Source organism: Nicotiana tomentosiformis, chromosome 4 (genome assembly GCF_000390325.3).
Source record: "Nicotiana tomentosiformis chromosome 4, ASM39032v3, whole genome shotgun sequence".
NCBI classification, from domain to species: Eukaryota; Viridiplantae; Streptophyta; class Magnoliopsida; order Solanales; family Solanaceae; genus Nicotiana; species Nicotiana tomentosiformis.
The window spans coordinates 9,269,372-9,289,718 of NC_090815.1; the positions used below are offsets into that span (position 1 = coordinate 9,269,372).

The following is a 20,347-nucleotide window of genomic DNA, read 5'->3' on the forward strand; positions in this document are numbered from 1 at the left end:
CGGCCGCACAATTCCAGGTGCGGACCGCAGAAGAATAAAGTGCGGCCGCAGACATTATTGTGCGGACCTCAGAAAGAGGGCAATGCGGCCGCACTTCATTATTATGTGGCCGTAGATTTCTAACCTTTTCAAGCTGAAGCAAAGTGTGGACCGCACATGGAATTGTGCAGCCGTAGAACCTCCGAAAAGGCATTTTTGTCCAAAATTCCAGCTTTGTATAAATAGAAGAGTTTCATTTTTTTTAGGTCAACTTTGGATATCAGCTGCTACAGTAGACGGTTTCTTTTACTATTTTTAGTAGTTTTTGCTATTTTGAGCTTTTTGAATATTGATTTCATCATTTTAGTTATCAATATGGGTTTAATTATCATTTATTCTCCTGTTTCTTCTAGTTTAAGCATGAGTAGCTAAATTTTCACTAGGGTTGTGACTCAACCCTAGTGTGTAAACTTAATGGATGTTTGATTTAATGCTTGTTTATGGTTGGGTGTTTATTATCTAGCCTTGTTCTTATTTTTATTTGAAGAATTAATGGTTACAAACATTAATTCATGCCTATTTAACTTAGTCTCTACATGAGAAAGAGAGACATAGTCTAGAAAAACTTGGCTAGCAAGAAATTGGGTCAATCGAGAGATTAATAAACCCAATTAAAGGGTTGAACCTAGATACAGTAAAACCCGACTTGAGCTTCTTATCAACTATTTTGTTCAATACCCATTTGGACTTGAGAAAGCCAAGTTGGGCAAAATTACTCTCTGACCGAGAGATGTTGAGTGGATATTTGAGTGTTGATAGCTATAATACACCCCGACCAATAAAACAAGCTTTAAAGTTTATAACCCATTAGGCAAACACCTAGGTGAAAGTCATAGCACTAGGCCTTTTATATCATTTGGAAAACAACAAAAATAATTTCCTAGTTTCATTCTTTGAATCGCAATCGTAGTTTAGTTTAGATTTTTAAACAAAACCAAATATTGCGAAAGTGCAAATTTAGATATACAAACTCACACGCAAAGATATATACTACTAACACCCATTCATATAGCTCCCTCCGAATTCGACCCCGACTCTTGTTGGGTATTACTATTGCATCGACCGTTTTCATAACCTCATAGTGAGGAGTGAAATTGGACGAGATCAGCCAGCTCCTAAGTTTGAAGATCCCGGTGCTTTCACAATCCCTTGTACAATTGGAAGTGCCGAGTTTGCAAAAGCTCTTTGTGATCTTGGGGCGAGTATCAATTTGATGCCCTATTCGGTTTTCAAGACGTTGGAATTGGGTAATCAAGACCCACATCTATGAGGTTCCAAATGGCTGATCATACAATGAAGAGGCCGTTGGGGGTGATTGAGGATGGATTGGTTCGAGTTGAAAAGTTCATTCTCTCGGCGAATTTTGTTATTCTTGATTGTGAAGTGGACTATAAGGTCCTGATTATTCTTGGTAGACCTTTCCTTGCTACGGGGAAGGCTCTTGTTGATGTGGAAGCCGGATAACTCACTTTCCGGGTGGGTGATGAAAAGGTAGTGTTCCACGTGTGCAAATCAATAAGGCAACCAAATAGCAATGATGTGTGTTCGTTTGTGGACTTGGTGACCGATGTGATTATTAATGATATAAGTGTCACGATTAATGTGGGTGACATGTTGGAGGCCGTCTTGCTAAATTTTGATGATGACGAGATAGATGGCTTCATGGAATGTGTTAATTATTTGCAAGGAATAGGGTCGTACAACTATGCACCCCGAAAACTTTCCTTGGATCTTGAGAATAGGAAAACTCCTCCTACAAAGCCTTCAATTGAAGAGCCTCCTATCTTGGAGTTTAAGCCATTGCCTCTACATCTCAGGTATGAATTCCTTGGCCCTTGTTCTACTTTACTGGCTATTCTTTCCTCTTGTTTGACTAACGTGCAGGTTGACTCTACATTGGCGTTGCTCCACAAGATGAAGAAAGCTATGGGTGGACTTTGGCGGATATTCGGGGAATAAGCCTCGCATTTTGCATGGACAAGATTAACTTGGAGAAAGATGCCAAACCCTCTATAGAAGATGTTAACTAGGAGGAAGATGTCAAATCCTCCAAAGCTTCAACTAATAGCATATTTATTGGGAGACTCTTCATCATACCAATGAAATTTTTGAATTAATTCTCGCCATTTTTCTTGGCCAGCCTTTGAGGATAGGTAGGAGGTGGCTTAGGCAATGGTGCCTTTGTTTTTTGCACTACCAGTTCTGGTATGTCAATCACATGATCCCTAGACGGTTTCACATCCTCTTGAGTCTTTTCCACCATGTCATCAATATCAATCCGCACTTCATCATTTGCTTGTACCACATTTCTCAGGATCTTCGCTTCTTATACCACTTGCTCATCATCCACAAGTTGCCTTTGACTTGAGGTGGGTACATTCCCACCTCTTCCACTTCTTGTAGTAACGGCCATGGCATGCCCCGTGTTGTTCCCACCCTTTGGGTTCACCACCGTATCACTTGGTACTGCCCCTTTAGGATGAGAATTTAACGCTTGAGAGATTTGACCCATTTGCACCTCTAGATTGCGGATCGATGTATTGTGTGAAGCAAGTTGGGAATCGGAATCGACATTCTTCTCCATCATTTATTTGAGCATGTTCTCAATACGGCCCATTTTATTGTTGGACGAACTAGGACCATGGGAAGGATAAGGGGGTGGGTTGCTCGTTTGTTGAGACATCGGGAGCCTTTGAAAGCCCGATCCCCGATTTCCTTGATTGTTGTTCCATCCGCCCTGGTTGTTGCTTCCCCAATTGCCTTGGTTGTTTCCACTACTTCAATTGCCTTGATTTTGAGAATTCAAATTGCCTTGATTCTTTAAAGGTCTCCATTATTGTTGACTAGGGCCTTGGAAGTTGTTTCTTTGCCCTTGAAAATTGTTCACTTATTGGACCTCCTCTTCTTGGTCATTGTAAGATTCATCTTGAGCAAATCCACTATCATCTTGCACAAAATTATCCACTCTTTGTTGCACTTGTGGACTTCTTGTTCTTCTCTTGTTCACCATCATATTTACTCTCTCCATTGCATTTATTTGCCTCAGGTTTTGCACTTGTTGAAGTTGAGCCTTTGCCAATTGGTTCATGATGGTAGTCAACTCGGTTATGGCTTGTCCATGATCATGCAACTCTTTGTGCAGGTGAATCATGTTGGGGTCACCTTGTGGAACATTAGCTCGAGATTGCCACGCCGAAGAAGTATCTGCCATCTCATCCAAGATAGCACACACCTCTGCATAAGGCGTAGTCATGAAGTTCTCACCAACAAGTTGATTCACTACACATTGGTTGGTTGTATTGATCCCCCAATAGAAAGTTTGTTGAATCATGTTCTCCGACATATCATTGTTGGGACACTCTTTCACCATTGTTCTATATCTTTCTCATATCTCGTGTAGTGGTTCATTGGGCTCTTGCTTGAATGCTAGAATTTCATCCCGAAGAATAGCCATGTGCCTGGGAAAGAAGTACTTAGAGATACATTGCTCCGCTAGTTCATCCCAAGTATGAATAGAATGATTTGGCAAACGTTCCAACCAATCTAAAGCTTTCCTCCATAGAGAGAAGGGAAAAAGCCTTAGCCTCAAAGCATCCTCGGAGACATTTGGTTGTTTGCTCCCCCAACACGTATCTACGAACCCCTTCAAATGTTTATATGCATTTTGAGTCGGTGCACCGGTGAAGAACCCCCGTTGCTCGAGCAAAGTGAGCATCACGTTGGTTATTTAAGGGTTGCCCGCCCTAACATGGGGAGGGACTATAGCACTTGCATACCCTTCATTCGGCAACACCCGGTGTGGAGCCGCTCGTGGTGGAGGTAGGGGTGGAGTGGGTACATTGTCTTGAGGCGGTCGGCCTCGTCTATTGGCCTGAGGTTCAAGGGGGACCTCATCCATTTGATCATCCACAACATCCACATCCCCCATGGCTATGTTTTTTAGATCGTTGTTTGCCATAATTGCACCTACAATACTCACACGTTAGTAACAAGGAAGGAAAAGAAGATATCCCAAAAACACACCTAAATATATAGCAAACACCGTTTTTAGCTCCCCGGCAACGGCGCCAAAAATTGATCTCGTCCAAGTTCACACCTCAATTCGAGGTTATGAAAACGGTCGATGCAATAATAGTACCCAACAAGAGTCGGGGTCGAATTCCACAGGGAGCTATATGTATGGGAGTTAGTAGTATATATCTTAGCGTGTGAGTTTATATATCTAAATTTGCACTTCCGCAAAAATTGGTTGTTTTAAAGTTTAATCTAAACTACAATTGCAATTCAAGAAATAAAACTAGAAGATTGTTTTTGTTATTTTTCAAATGTTGTAAAAGGCCTAGGGCTATGACCTTCGCCTAGGTGTTTGCCTAACGGGTTATAAACTTTAAAGCTTATTTTATTGGCCGGGGTGTATTATAGCTATCAACACTCAGTTACCCACTCAATACCTCTCGGTCACAGAGTGATTTTGCCTAATTTGACTTTCTCAAGTCCAAATGAGTATTGAACAAAACGGTTGATAAAAAGCTCAAGTCGGGTTTTACTATCTCTAGGTTCAGCCCTTTAATTGGGCTTATCAATCTCTCGATTGACCCAATTTCTTGCTAGTCAAATTTTCCTATATTAATTCTCTCTTTCTCAAGTAGAGACCAAGTCAAATAGGCATGAACTAATGTTTGCAACCATTAATTTTTCAAATCAAAGCAAGAATCAGGCTAAATAATAAACACCCAACCATAAACAAGCAATAAATCAAATACTCATTAAGTTTACACACTAGGGTTTGGTCACAACCCTAGTGAAAATCTATCTACTCATACTTAAAATGGAAGAATTATGAGAAGAAATGATAATTAAACTCATATTGCTAATTAACTTGAAAAACTATATGTTCAAAAAGCTCAAAATAGCAAAAACTACTAAAAAGAGTAAAAGAAATCGTCTATTGTGGCAGCTGATGTCAAAAGTTAACCTAAAAAGGTGAAACTCTTCTATTTATACAGGGTTAGAATTTTTCGGACAAAAATACCCTTTCTTAGGTTCTGCGGCCGTACAATTCCATGTTCGGCCCGCACTTTTCTTTCGCTTGACGGGATTGGAAATCTGCCGCCATATAATTCTGATCTGCGGCCGCACTGCACTCTTCCTACGGTCTGCACAATTGTAAGTGCGGTCGCACCTTGTTCTTCTGCGGTCCACACAAATGTGACTACGGCCACGTAGCTCTTCTTCGGCGGCCGCATAATAATTGTACGATCCGTACTTTTGGTGAACTTGAGATGCAGGTTATCTGGACTTTTGCTCTGACCCAGCTTCTGCGGCCGTAAACTTCACGTGCGGACCGCACTTTGCAACCTTCTCTAATGGAAGATTCTTCACAACCTACGGCCGCAGATGATATTCTGCGGTCCACACTTCTGAGCTTTTATGCTTGTTTTTGTCCTTGAGTTTAGATTAATCCTTCTTGAGTTTGATTTTATCTCGGGAGCTTATCTTCTAATATTCCTACAATTAAGCACATTTTATCAGTTTTCGGAAACACAATTAAGCTCTTTTGGACTAAAACAAAAGCTAAAGGGCGCTAATAAGTAGTGAAAATCCCACTTATCAACTACTTCCAAGAAATTATCATGGTCAGCCCAAATGTTCAAGAACCTGAAGTATCTGATGTATTATGTGGTATTAGGAGCACAAGTAAAAAGTAAAGGGGCATGATCTAAGCATAATCTGGATAAGTAGGTTACATTGGTCCCTCCGAACTAGTCGAACCACTCTGAGTTTTACACGAGCCTATCTAATCTCTTCCAGGTGGTGTTAGGAGGATCTCTATTATCACTCCAAGTGAACAAAGAATCCAAGAAACTTGTATCCTGAAGATCACAGTCAGCCAAACAAGCAATAAAATCAAAACTTTCTTCAATCCTGTATGGCCTCCCTCTTATATTTTCCTCTGCACTTGTGATAATGTCGAAATCTCCTACAACTCTCCATGGGCCCACCACCCTACTAGCAACGTCCCTCAGTTCATTCCATAGAATATTTCTTATTTGTTCATCACACTTTGCATAAACAACAAACAGGTAGAAAGGGACAATGCCCTGGGATTGGGTTATGTGAACTAGAACATGTTGTTTGTTATCCTCAATGATGTCCAAGACACAATCAGCGGACCAAAAAATCCAAATTTTATTTGTGCAGTTGTGAAAACATGATTGATATCATAGTTTGCTTTTGAATTTGTCAATCTTTCTTGCCCCTACCATAGGTTCTTGCAGGAACATATAAGGAATTTTATATTCCTGCTTGATAAGACTGAGTATTTCAGTAGCTCCTTGGGATCCTTTGCCCCTTATATTCCATGAAATTGTCCTAATCATGAGAAAAATTAGGGGTAAGGTTAAGTTGTCCCATTTTGTTGTTGCGTGTCTCTTCTATGACTAGAGGAACAAATTTGGCACTGGCTGAATTAAAATTCCTCTTGGAGACAAGTTTTTGAAGTATGTAACATTTTGTTGATCTTCGGTAGGGGTGGCAGCCAATACTTCCAAAGCTATAGCATCCCTTGGCCTTCTTATAACTTCATCATCAGACATGGATGAGTCATAGTCTTTTGATGAACCTTCCATAACAATGTCAAGCTCATAATCTTTATAGGCAGTGTCTTCATATATTGCGTTCTCTCCCTGTCCATCTATGTTTACATTGCTCACACTGATGTTTGGATCTCAATTCAGCTTCTCTGCACGTTCATATTCTTTTTCTTTTCGCCTTTCTTCCTACACACCTTTCAGATAGCATAGGGTCCAGCCCAAAGAGAGGTGGAAAAGAGTTGCAGTTGTTCTGACCCATTTGTTTTTCATTCTCCAAGGAAACATCGGTGGAATAAAAGCTCTTGAGGTGAATTTGTTCTTCTTCCCGAGTACCTGTTGGTTTTTTCCACCTTGTATCTAAATAAGGGTAGGGTCCAACTCAGAAATTCCTTCTTCTGCATCTGGGAACCACATGTCTTTGTCTTGTTTTATTTTTTCAATAGTCCTCGCAAGATCTAGGAAATTAGACTTCTTCTTTTTGGACTTTTTTCCTTTTCTAACCTGGTGTGCTTATGTTCTGCTTTTGAGAAGTTATTATAATTTTTTTGGGCATTGGCATAGGCTAAAAGATACATATTTTTAAACTGATCAGTTTCATTGTGAGTTACCACCACAACTCCTTGGCCATTCTTAGTCTTTAACTTTTGTGCATTTCCCTTCTCAGATATAGAATTGTTTATTTTGTTTACCCTTTGATGATCAATCTTACCATTGCTAGTATTAGTAGTGGTGTTGTTTATTCCTTTCCCTTTTTTCTTTGTTGTCACTATCTGCCATCCATCATTAACTGTTTCACCTCCCCTCGGCAATTGATTTGTCTCGTCATGTATAGTATAACTTACCCTGTTGATTGTCACTTGCTGGTTAGGCACAATGGTAGCAGTACCATTTACCTGAATAGCTCCCCGAGGTTTACTCTGAACTTTGAAATTATTAATGTTCGAGGTTCTTGACTTCTGAGGGATAATGTTTTGGACATGCTCTGTTCTCCCATGATCCTTGTTTAGTTCAGGGTGCAACACTCTACAAGAACTATCGTAATGGCCTTGAATTCTACAATTGGAGCAGACGCAAGGATGGTTTCATACTCCACTCTTTGCGTGAACATTTTCATATCACCCTCTGCATTCCTAATCTCCACTATTACTTTAGTGAGAAGAGGTTTTAGGAGATCAATCTCCAGTTCTCCGCCCGAACTTTGGCAGTCGTAGGTCTTGTTTTACATATAGTAGTCTTATCCATGTTGAGAGGTATACCTATAGGATGGACAATTCGACAGATGGCATCCCATTCATAGTAGAAGAATTAACCTAAATAGCCGTTCACCCTACCACTTAAACTAAAAATAGCCGGTGAATGCATAATATATGCATAATTTGTATATTACATGTGTATAATAGTGTATAATTAATGTATAATTCATGTATATGGCTAGGAAAAAAAAACAATTAATATAGCCGGCTATTTGTATAAAAATCCCTTCATAGTAATGTCATGGAAGATCTGGAAGGGTAATCCAAACAGGGGCATTAGAGTTCTCTGCTTCAGGTTTGAACATTGTCGTCCATTTGATAATTTTCATCACATTGTCTGAACCTATTGTCACGAGATTCCTGGAGTTGACATTTAAATAGTCCTCCATATTCTCAAAATCTATGAAAACATTGTGCATGTCATAAGCCCCAATTTTGATCTTTTCCTTTCCCGGGATAATTTTTGCGAATTCACTGCGAATAATCTATATATAATAAAAGGAGAGGCAAAAATACAATATTACGACAAGTGGCATAACCACAAAAGCCAAGTGGCATTAGGACAAAAGAAACTACCTTTCTAATTCCAAATCCTTTTGATTTTTATATTTTAAATTAATTAGCTGGTTACTCTATTTGAATATATATATATATATATATATATATATATATATATATATATATATATAATTCCCATTCAAATTGGGGAGTAGTTTCAAGTTGAAGTTTTAAAATTATTTTAACATAAAAAAACAAAAATAAGAAAAAATAAAATTATCTATAATATAAAAACGAAAATATATAATAAAAACATATCCATTCATATTGGGGAGTAGCTTCAAGTTGGAGTTTTAAAATTATTTTAAAATAAAAAAACGAAAATAAAGAAATAAAAAACTTTCAATTCAAATTGGGGATTAGTTTCTTCCTAATATAGTAGACTATATAAATATCTATTCTTTATATCTATATATATATATATATATATATATATATATATATATATATATATATATATATATATATATAAGAAGTAAATAATTATATGATGCCAAGTGGTATAACCATAAGACGACAAGTGTAGATTTTTAGGACAAAGCTCCAACAAAGTTAGAGTTTTAAAATTATTTTAAGATAAAAAATGAAATTAAAAAAATAAAACTTGCCAATTCAAATTGGGAATTAGTTTCAACATGGAATTTTAAGACAAAATAAACTTCTTTATTTAGTTTTTAAAAAGATTACATGGCATAAGTAGTTAATAATTAGTTATTGGTTATTATTTTTTAAATTTAAATATATATAGAATAATAAAATAAAATATTTTAAATATTTTATAATATAAAACAAAACAAAACTTTCCATTCAAATTGGAGAGTAGTTTCAAGTTGGAGGTTTTAAATTATTTTAAAATAAAAAAATAAAATTACAAAAAATAAAAAATTGTCAATTCAAAATTTATTTGTTTTTTAAATAATTTTTGTTTTCCTTTTTAAAAATAAAAAGTTTATTTATTCAGAACATATTATTCATAATAATAGAATAAAATAAATAATATATATATATATATATATATATATATATATATATATATATATATATATATATATATATATATTCTATTATATTATAAAAAGAAAGTAGCATACAAAACTTTAAATAAAGTATTATGCTAATAAAAGTTTCTATTAACAATGCAATAATACTAAATACCGGATAATATAATAAATAAATATATAGAACAAAAAAGTTATTCAATGACTATATAACTCTCTTTAATTTAATAGATATTTTATTCATTAAAATTCAGATAATATTATTGAGAACAATAGGATAAAATTTAAAATAAAAAATAACTTCAAGAGTAATAAAAATATATATCTTCTATGTTAATAAAAGTTTCTATTGCAATAATACTAAATACCGGATAATATAATAAATAAAAATACATAACAAAAAATTTATTCAATGACTATACAACCCTCTTGAATTTAATATAGATTTTATTTATTAAAATTCAGATAATATTATTGAGAACAATAGGATAAAACTTAAAATCAAAAAATATTTCAAGAGTAATAAAATACTGTTCTTCTATTGTATTGCAAAAAAAAAAGTAGTACAAAAAAATATTCGATAAAGTAATATGCTATTAAAAATTTCTATTACCAATGTAAAAATATTAAATATTGGATAAGTATAATAAAGAAAAATATATAACAAAAAATTATTCAATGACTATACATGTCTCTTTAATTTAATGGAGATTTTATTCATTAAAATTAAGACAATATTATTGAGAACATTAGAATAAAATTTAAAATAAAAAAATATTTCAAGAGTAATAAAATATATATCTTCTATTATATTGCAAAAAATAATTAGACAAAAATATTAAACAAAGTAATATGCTAATAAAAATTTTTATTAGCAATGCAATTATATTAAATATTGGATAATATAAAAAAATTACATAACAAAAAAGTTATTCGATGACTATATAAGCCTCTTTAATTTAATAGAGATTTTGTTCATTAAAATTCAGATAATATTATTGACAACAACAAAATAAAATTTAAAATAAAAAATATTTCAAGATTAATAAAATATATATCTTCTCTTATATTACAAAAAGAAAGCGAGCGGACAAAAATATTAAACAAAGTAATATGCTAATAAAAATTTCTATTAACAATGTAAAAATACTAAACATTGGATAATAGAATAAAGAAAAATATTAAAAAAAATATTATTCAATGACTATATAAGTCCCTTTAATTTAATAGAGATTTTATTATTTGGTATATCATATTGACAAATAAGTCTGCAATTGAAACTTATTAAAATAATACGATCTAATATATTTAAACAAGCACGATCACAATTTAATTTAATTAATATTTTCGCGCATCGCGCGGGTACTACTACTAGTATCAATAGAGGGTATTGATCCGCATGAACCTACCTATAATCGTCCACTTGTATGTATGAGCCAAGACATCATCTTCTTCCTTGGTGAAAATGACAACGGGTTTGCCTTGTCGGAACAATGTTACAAGTGGGTTAACGGTAATAAACTTGTACCAACGGTAATATTTATTCTAGAGAGAAGGGGGACTTGTTTACCCGAAAAATGAATAGAGTTGAATTTATACGCAGTTTCGAGGATATGTGGCGTAACTTAACACAAAATGCAAGGATAAATAAAAGTGTAAATATAGATTGGGGAGAATGCTAAAATAGATAAGGTTATCAGGAACAATGAATCTCAAGATTCAACAAATAGAATCAATCTAAGAAATCTGAAAGAACGGTTCTTTATTGTAGAAGAATATAGCCCTTTTATTATAATGTAAGCCTTGAAAAAACTTGTTTTACAGGAATGGTAACCAAGTCCTTTTATAGTGGAGGGATTTGGCTCTAAGCATAATAAAATAAAAATTCAGTGGGAGACCCATGATAAGTCAGTTTTTCCATAATTTCTGCCAAGATTCTCTCTAGTGGGATTGCAACGGCTTTTGTCTGCGAGCTCGATCTTGCTTAGAACCCTTGATTTTGGTTTGAGCTTGATCTCGGCTTGAACTCGTGACCTTGGTTCGTGCCCGATCCTGGCTCGAGCCCTCGAATTGATTCGAGGTCAAAGTTGGTTGGTCTCTGGATTATCGAAACGATAGATCTACTCTGCATCATGGTTCGATTTTGATTCGAGCTCGATAATGATATCAAACTCGACACGGTTCAGCCTCCCCGGGTTCGAGGTTAGTTCGTTCCTCCTTCGGGATCTTACTTCGATAGATCACCGTTCGAACTCGATCGGACGTGCTAAGGCCGAAATCTATTTCGACCGTATACAGGACTCTCTCCCTCTAAACGTTTGGAGTTATGTGGGCAGCAGTTACATATTTGCATTGCATCTCATCTTCGATTTGTATTTAGATATCGAGTTCTAGATTTTTTTATTTTTTTTTTGCAAGAAAATTTAAATTTATTTATAGATTAAGGGAAGAGGGCAAAAAATGTCCCTCAACTTTGGAAAATAGAACAACACTGCCATCCGTTTAAATTTAATCCCAAATATGCCCTTATCTTCATCGTTAGTGGACTAGCTTAGATTTGCCCCTCAATAATTAAAAAAAGAACAAATTTATCATCCATTTGAATTTGGTTCCAAATATACTCTTTTAAGATGTCAATCTTTGAATTTTTGCACAAAAAGTTTAAGTTATTTATGAAATACTATAACTAACAATTACATATTTCTGTTTTTTTTTAAGATGACATATCATATTTTGGATTTAATTATTCCCACTAACATTGTAAAGTAATATTTACAATATCGGACGGTTGAAGAAGAACAATTCCACAATAATTACCTACAATTATTTTTTTCAAAAATTTTAAAAATAATTAAAAATAATTTGGCAAAAGGCCAAATATACCTCTATACTATGAGAAAAAGTTTAAATATATCATTTGTTATACTTTTGGTCTAAATATATCATTGTCGTAATACTATTGGTTCAAATATACCCTTCTTCTGTTAAGTTTGTTTAAGGTGGATATTCAATCATACGTGGCACTGATATTTGATGAGGTGGATACCACATGGCATGCCACCTCAACGCCCCTAATCCATATATAAAAGACTAAATTTTGAAATACAATATTTTTTATGGTAGCAGTCATAGTGGCAATAGTGGTTGGGGGGAAGAAAATTTTAGTGGTGGAAAAAAATAGAAGGGAGGGGTAAAATAGGTTAGGGGCGCATGAGGCATCCGCTTCATCAAATGTCAGTGCCACGTAGGATTGGATGTCTACTTTGAATAAACTTAATGGAAAAGGAGTATACGTGAACCAAAAGTATAGCGACAGGGGTATATATGGACTCAAAGTAGAACGAGGGATACATTTACACCTTTTCTGATAGTACAGGGTATATTCGGCCATTTTCCGGAAAAAAATTGACAGACAATATATACAAGTTAAACTCTTAATTAATCCAAATTGAAACTGTTGCAATCATCAGTAGTAACTATCGGTAATTTTTAAAGTTGCTTTCATGTGACCTATAGATTACGGATTCGAACCATGCAATCAGTCTTTGGATGGCGGATGTGGTACCTGGCATAAACCGCGGGATACTCCTTGCATCGAGCAATCCTTTAAAAAAAAACGGGCAGTATCATGATTCCTGAACGTAGTAATTTGTAGTCCCCTGATCAACTAAGTTTCTTAAATAATATCTCATGTTCCACCTCTCAATAGCCTTATAATTTCTACCAGTCCACACCTTCTATTCAAAGCCAAACTACCAGCTCAACGTCTTTTATCTCTTTTTCATCACTAACATTACGTACTATTGTCTCATTTTTCTTTTGTATGTAATTTAAAGTTAATCAATCTTTCCTTAACTGCAAATGAAACCTCTGTTTCAATGTGGTTACCCAATATTTTCTCTCTAAATCACCCTAAAATACCTTATTATAATTCTCCTTTCATTCGCCAAAATCTTGTTCATAAACTCAATGGACAAACCCAAAATAATGGACCCAAAATTAATGTTGTGTTTCGTTTCTTGCGAAGACTCACTTCTGGAAGTAGGCTTTCGTTACTTTCTTATCTTCTATTTTTGAGCTTTTGTATGGTTGTGAAGTTCTCTTTCAGTATTTGTTATCCTCCTCCTTTGATTTGGCTCGTTTTTTGAATTTATTTTAGTCATGATAATACTTTAAGTTGTATGCTTTCTAGTAAAAATTTAAAAAGGTATAGAAATTTAGTACTTTTTATTTTTATTTTTTTTTAAAATGTTGGTTTGGGATGAATTCAAATGGAAAACATGATCATTGAGAAGTCATACCGCCGACGCCAGCTTGTCAGAGTTTGAACCCGAGACTTATGATTAAGGATGAATGGGTCACATTCATCCCATCAACTCTATTTATGATTTTTGGCTCCTTTTTCTATATTTGGGTACTTAGTGGGCGTTTGGACATAAGAAATGTAAAATTTCAGAAAAAATTAATTTTCTTTCAAGTGAAAATGGTATTTGAAAATTAGAGTTGTGTTGAGACATGAATACAATTTGGAGTTGTTTTTTAATTTTTGTGAGTGATTTGAAGAAAACATTTTAAGAAATAACTTTTTAGAGTTTTTTAAATTTCTTCAAGTGAAATTTGAAATTTTCATGGCCAAACACTGATTTCGGAAAAAGAGAATTTTCGGAAAAAAGTGATTTTTTTTATGGACAAATAGGCTCTTAATGTTAAAGTGTATAAATATCTCATCTAAAAATTTGAGCTTGAAGAGGAATAATATGTATATGTATTTAAGGCATGGGTGGCTCGACTATAAGGCCAGTAAAGCAATCGCTTGGGGCTTCAACTTTTTAGGGGGCCCGTTTTTTCCTTAAAGATGTATTGTATATATATTATTAAAAAATATGTGTATATTTAAATTAAAAAGAATTTTTGGAGCGAAAGTACAATAATTTTAATACGAGGATCGTTATAATTATTAGAGGATGGATTAATTCTTAATGAATTGTTTCCTTACATGGGTTGGGTAGCTATTTTTTGTCTCATTTATATCTTAACAACTAATACGGGCCCACATTATTATTTATATATTTATCTTTTTCATTCTCTCTTTTACTATTTATTCTCAATATTGAAAAATCTTTCAATAGTCAACTTACCGCGGCTTACAAGTTATCTTCCTCAAAGCATTACAACAAGCAGTCATTATATTGAAGCAATGCAACACTTTTCATATCGTTATATCAACTTAATTATCTTGCTCTATAATTTCTTACCCTTTGATTTTTGCTACTATCTATTATTTCTTATACTTCGATTATTTTATTTATCTGTGATAGCTACTGATGCTTTTAAATTGCTTTATCATGACTTATTCGCCTTCGTTACTTTCATTTTCACACTGCACTAAATTGATTGACCTTATATGTAAGGTAGAGATAAGGGCGGCGTACACTCTACCTCCTCAAACCCCACTTCATGGGCTTTCACTGAGAATGTTGTATACCAACTTATTAAATTCTTGAGCCAGTTTTATTATATTCTACCTTTATTTTATACTTTTTCATTGCAAATTTGTTGTTGATATTCTTACTTAGGGCCTCTCTGAAATTTGGCTTTAGCCCCAATCATGTTGATAAAGCCCTGATTTAAGGTTATAATTGGGAACAATATGTGGTTCACTTGTGTTTAAGTGTTATAAAAGAAACTAATACAGGGTCATTATTCTTTTATTTTGTTCTTTATTAATTTCCATATAAAGAGAAAATTGATGGAGAGTCAAGAACTGAAGAAGAGGAGAAGTTGTATTCTTGGCTATATGCTTTGGCTCAATCTGAAAAAGACTTGGTGTATGAGTACGTTCGATCCACTGAAAGAGGTAATTTTCTCTTGAAAAACATTTCCATTTTTCTGATTTTCTATTTACGAAAATCATGAAAGTTTTCTTTATTTCTTGGTTAAAAGTAAGGGCAGCCCGGTGCATAAAGTATTATGTCCACAAGATTTAGGGAAAGGGCCGTACCTAAAGAGTGTGATATAGACAACCTACCCTAATGCATGCATTAGTGGTTACTTCCACGGCTCGAACGCCATGCATTAGTGGTTGCTTCCACGGCTCGAACGTGTGACCTATAGGTCACGCGGAAACAATCCTTGCTCCAAGGCTCCCCTTCTCTTTATTTCTTGGCTAAGTTTAATTATTTTCAATTTGATGTTCTAATGCTCCAATGTGTAATTTATATCTGAGATTTCTAAGTTAACTACTGAATTAAATGTTCATTCCTGAATAATACTATAAGCACTTCTGTTAAGTAGGGGAACTGTTGGAGAAGTTATTTACATTAGAAATAGCTATATTGCACTAGTATTTACTTACAGGGATGTTCATAAAATGTATCCAGTCTATTCTTCATAAAAGAAATCTACTGTCTTTTGCATTCTTGTAAAGTCTTTACTATTAAAAAAAAAAAACAGCCCGGTGCACGAAGCATCTCGCGTTCATGCAGCGTCCGGAGAAGGGCCGCACCCCAAGGGGATGTGATATAGGTAGTCTACCATGATACAAACATCAGTTTCTGATTCCATGGCTCGAGCCCGTGAAATAATATATAGTTCTTTACTAGTAGTAAAGTCTTTATTAGTGTCTTGCAATAGAAAAATATATATAATTCTTTTGTCACTTTTTATTGAAGTTTTTGCCCTTTTTATGGTTTTCTTTCTTGGCGAGACAGTTAATTTATGAAAGGATTTAAGTTATATACATTGACAGGATAATGATTTTTTCACACTATTAATAAATGTTAACCTGTGATAGCAGGTTAGTTATCATTTCTATCATATTATCAAGTAATGTTTATTTAAAGATTTACCTATAATTACCACCTGATTATATAAATACTTCTAAACCGTCAGTGCATAGAACTGTCTATAGAAGGAAAATTACATGTCTTAATGGATGTATACAACAACAACAAACTCAGCATAATCCCAAAATGGGGTCCGAAAAGGGTAATGTATATGCAGACTTTATCCCTACCTTGTGAAGGTCGAGAGGCTGTTTGGGATAGACCCTCGGCTCATGAGGTTGTCTCAATGGATGTATATGCTGCCTATATAAGGAAAAAGAAATTCTTATTCATGAGGTTGTTCTTGTGCAGGATTGAGCTTTGCTGAAGCTGACAGAAGACTTAAAGAATCTGGCCCAAATATTCCTCTTGAGAATACTTTCCCAAAGTGGTGGAATCTTCTGTGGAGTGCTTCATTCCATCCATTTAACATCATCCTTCTTTTCCTATCAGTAATATCTTATATTACAAGTGACAGTCCAAATGGCTGTATCATGCTTATATTAGTCTTTATAAGTGTCTCTCTCCGCTTTTACCAGGTTTCGTTCAGTTCGTACGTTTCAGTACACGAGCACGAATACACCTCGAGTAAGATCTAATCTTGAGTTGTTTTTCTCTTAGGAATACAGCAGCTCAAAAGCAGCAATGAAGCTTGCAGAGTTTGTTAGGTGTCCGATAAAGGTTCAACGATGTGCAGGTAGAATTGTTCAGACTGAAGTACAGGTTAAAGTTGATCAAAAAGAAGTTGTTCCAGGTGATATCGTAATCGTTGAACCAGGGGATCTTTTCCCAGGAGATGTGAGGCTTCTTGAATCAAAGCACCTAGTTGTCAGGTAAAACATGCAGCAATTATGTACTATGATTTGTTCTCATTGTGAATTGTTAAATGAGTTCTCGCATATTCTTGAACAGTCAGTCTTCACTAACAGGCGAATCTACAACGACCGAGAAAACAGCTTACGTGAGAGAAGATAACAGCACACCATTGCTTGATCTGAAGAACATATGCTTTATGGTAAGTCCAGGCATTTAAAGGGCTGTTCTATTTCTTGTTCTGAGTCAGTCTTACCAATCTAAGTGACTGAAAAAGGGTAAAATTTTCTAGTAAATTAGTAAACTAAATAAATGTATGTGTAATTAACAGATTGGTTGAGCAAGTACTTTGAGTTTTAGTAATCCTTGCTAACGTAACAATAATAATTACGATTTGCAAGCATCATTTCTTATTGCAGAAAAATTTGGTGATCAGTTTTTGCCTTTAAGTTCTACTTTTTGTATTTCATTGAGAGTATTGTGCTTCATTTTAGGGAACAAGTGTGGTGTCTGGTAGCGGAACCGGTCTGGTTATCTCTACCGGATTAAAGACGTACCTCAGCACAATCTTTTCAAAAATAGGGAAGAAAAGGCCACAAGATGATTTCGAGAAAGGCATCCGCCACATATCATATGTGCTTATCAGTGTCATGCTCGTTGTGGTTACAGTTATCGTCCTATCCGTTTACTTTACATCACATGATCTGAGTAAGAGTATACTATTTGGAATCTCAGTTGCAAGTGCACTCACCCCTCAGATGCTTCCCCTTATTGTGAATACTGGTCTTGCTAAAGGAGCTCTTGCGATGGCCAAAGATAGATGTATAGTTAAGAGCTTAACTGCTATACGAGACATGGGATCCATGTAAGTTGTAGTCTTCACTCTCAAATGCTTCTATAGACTAGACACAGATATCTCATTTTCTTTCTTTTATTTTCAGGGATATTATATGCATAGATAAGACTGGTACACTCACGGTGAATTTTTCGACCATGGTTAATTACTTTAATAGTTGGGGGTCACCAAATGAAACAGTCCTACACTTTGCTTTCTTGAATGCTTATTTCCAAAACCAAAATAAGTATCCTCTGGATGACGCGATTATGGCATATGCATATGCAAATGGATACAAGTTTCAGCCTTCCAAGTGGAATAAGATAGATGAGATTCCTTTTGATTTTACAAGAAGAAGAGCATCTGTTATATTGGAAACCAAAATGAGCGCCAAAGACGAGCAATTGAGTATTGGTAACAGAGTGTTGATAACAAAAGGAGCACTAGAAGATATTTTGAGCATATGTTCTTTCATTGAGCATGTTGATGAGGGGAGGATTTTCACTTTCACCAAAGAAGATTACAGAAGAATTACTGACCTGTCAGAAAAATTAAGTAATGAAGGATATCGGGTTCTTGGGTTAGCAATGAAACAACTCCTACCGGTATGTTTGAATTCCTAATCACAATTTTCATATTGGTTATTTGCAAGTTGGTACCTCCCTTTGAACAAGTTTACACCAAAGAAATAAATGATAATTTTATCCCCTTTTGCACTCCGAGTGCCACTTTCTGCTTTCATTTTCTTTGTTTTTTACACTAAACAAAGGGCAGCGCGGTGCATAAGGCATCCCGTGCTCACGCAGAGTCCGCGGAAGGGCCGCACACATGGGGTGTGATGTAGACAGCCTACCCTAGTGCAAGCATTAGTGGCTGTTTCCACTGCTCGAACTTGTGACCTATAGGTCGCATGGAGACCTAAGGAAGGACAACGATCAGTACCACAAGTACAAGTATTAGACCTTGAGGCATGCCAATGTTCTTTATGCAAAAATATAATCGCACATTATCGGTTGATTCATAATTATTATTGCTTTGTTGCAGCAAGTTGGAGTTAGAAGCATGATCTGCGATGAGGACACTGAATCCAGTATGGTGTTTGTTGGGCTTATATCCTTCTTTGATCCACCAAAAGATTCTGCAAAAGAAGCGCTATGGCGCCTAGCAGAAAAGGGAGTAAAAGCTAAGGTATTGACAGGTGATACTCTATCTCTTGCGATAAGAATATGCAAAGAGGTCGGTATAAAAACAACTCACGTCATCACTGGACCTGACCTTGAGTCACTAGACACAGATTCTTTCCATGAGACAGTGAAGAGGTCAACAGTTTTCGCCCGACTTACACCTACTCAGAAACTAAGGGTAGTGCAATCTTTACAAACAAGGGGCGATCATGTTGTTGGTTTCTTAGGAGATGGAGTAAACGATTCACTTGCATTAGATGCAGCAAATGTGGGCATCTCAGTCGACTCTGGTGCCTCAATGGCCAAAGACTTTGCTAACATTATCTTACTCGAAAAAGACCTTAATGTTCTTGTAGCTGGAGTTGAGCAAGGTCGGCTCACATTTGGAAACACGATGAAGTATATCAAGATGTCAGTGATCGCCAATCTAGGAAGCATAATTTCACTGCTGATTGCAACGTTGATATTTGGTTTCGAGCCCTTGACGCCAATGCAGCTTCTTACACAGAACATCTTGTATAATCTTGGCCAAATTGCAATAACTTGGGACAAAATGGAGGACGGTTATGTTCAAACTCCACAGAGATGGTCACTGAAAGGCTTAGCAATGTTTACACTATGGAATGGACCTCTTTGTTCTGCATCGGATATAGCAACACTCCTATTCCTTTTGCTATATTACAAGGTTTCAAGATTTGATTTTAAGTTTTTTCGTTCTGCTTGGTTCGTCGAAGGACTTCTGATGCAAACACTAATCATACACCTGATCCGAACTGAGAAAATCCCGTTTATTCAGGAAGTTGCATCATTGCCTGTTGTTTGTTCTACTGTTGTTATATCAACAATTGGCATTGTAATTCCATACACAACAATTGGAAGTGTTCTTGGGTTGACAGCCTTACCATTATCATACTTTGGTTTTTTGGTTGTCCTTTTCTTAGGTTATTTTTCACTTGGACAAATTATCAAGAAAGGCTACATTTTGGTGTTCAAGACATGGCTTTAGGTGTCAAGAAGTATAGAAGTAACACAACTGAAAAAAATTCATGTAATTTTTTCTCCCTCATAAATGAATTAAAGTTTTTGTAAGAGTTTACAGCTATATAGTTTTTGTTACAGAATCTTTATTTTCTGCATATCAGTTACAAATCAGCAAAATATCAAAATACAGTTGACTTGTTCCTTTCTCAAAAATTCAAACAGAATATTGAAAGATAAAATCAATTCAAAGGGCATTAGGACAAGGAATT

The 20,347-nt window shown here is 35.2% G+C and overlaps 1 protein-coding gene across 1 annotated transcript; it reads left to right on the forward strand.

Annotated features, from left to right (window-relative positions):
* The first annotated feature begins 13,220 nt into the window (after positions 1-13,220).
* Positions 13,221-20,186, forward strand: LOC104096090 (uncharacterized). Its single transcript, XM_009602397.4, has 8 exons — positions 13,221-13,482; positions 15,182-15,298; positions 16,578-16,804; positions 16,887-17,098; positions 17,178-17,280; positions 17,573-17,943; positions 18,020-18,518; positions 18,958-20,186. Exons 1-8 carry the CDS (start codon positions 13,320-13,322, stop codon positions 20,101-20,103), a joined length of 2,838 nt encoding a protein of 945 aa, XP_009600692.1. The 5' UTR covers positions 13,221-13,319; the 3' UTR covers positions 20,104-20,186.
* Positions 20,187-20,347: the final 161 nt, after the last annotated feature.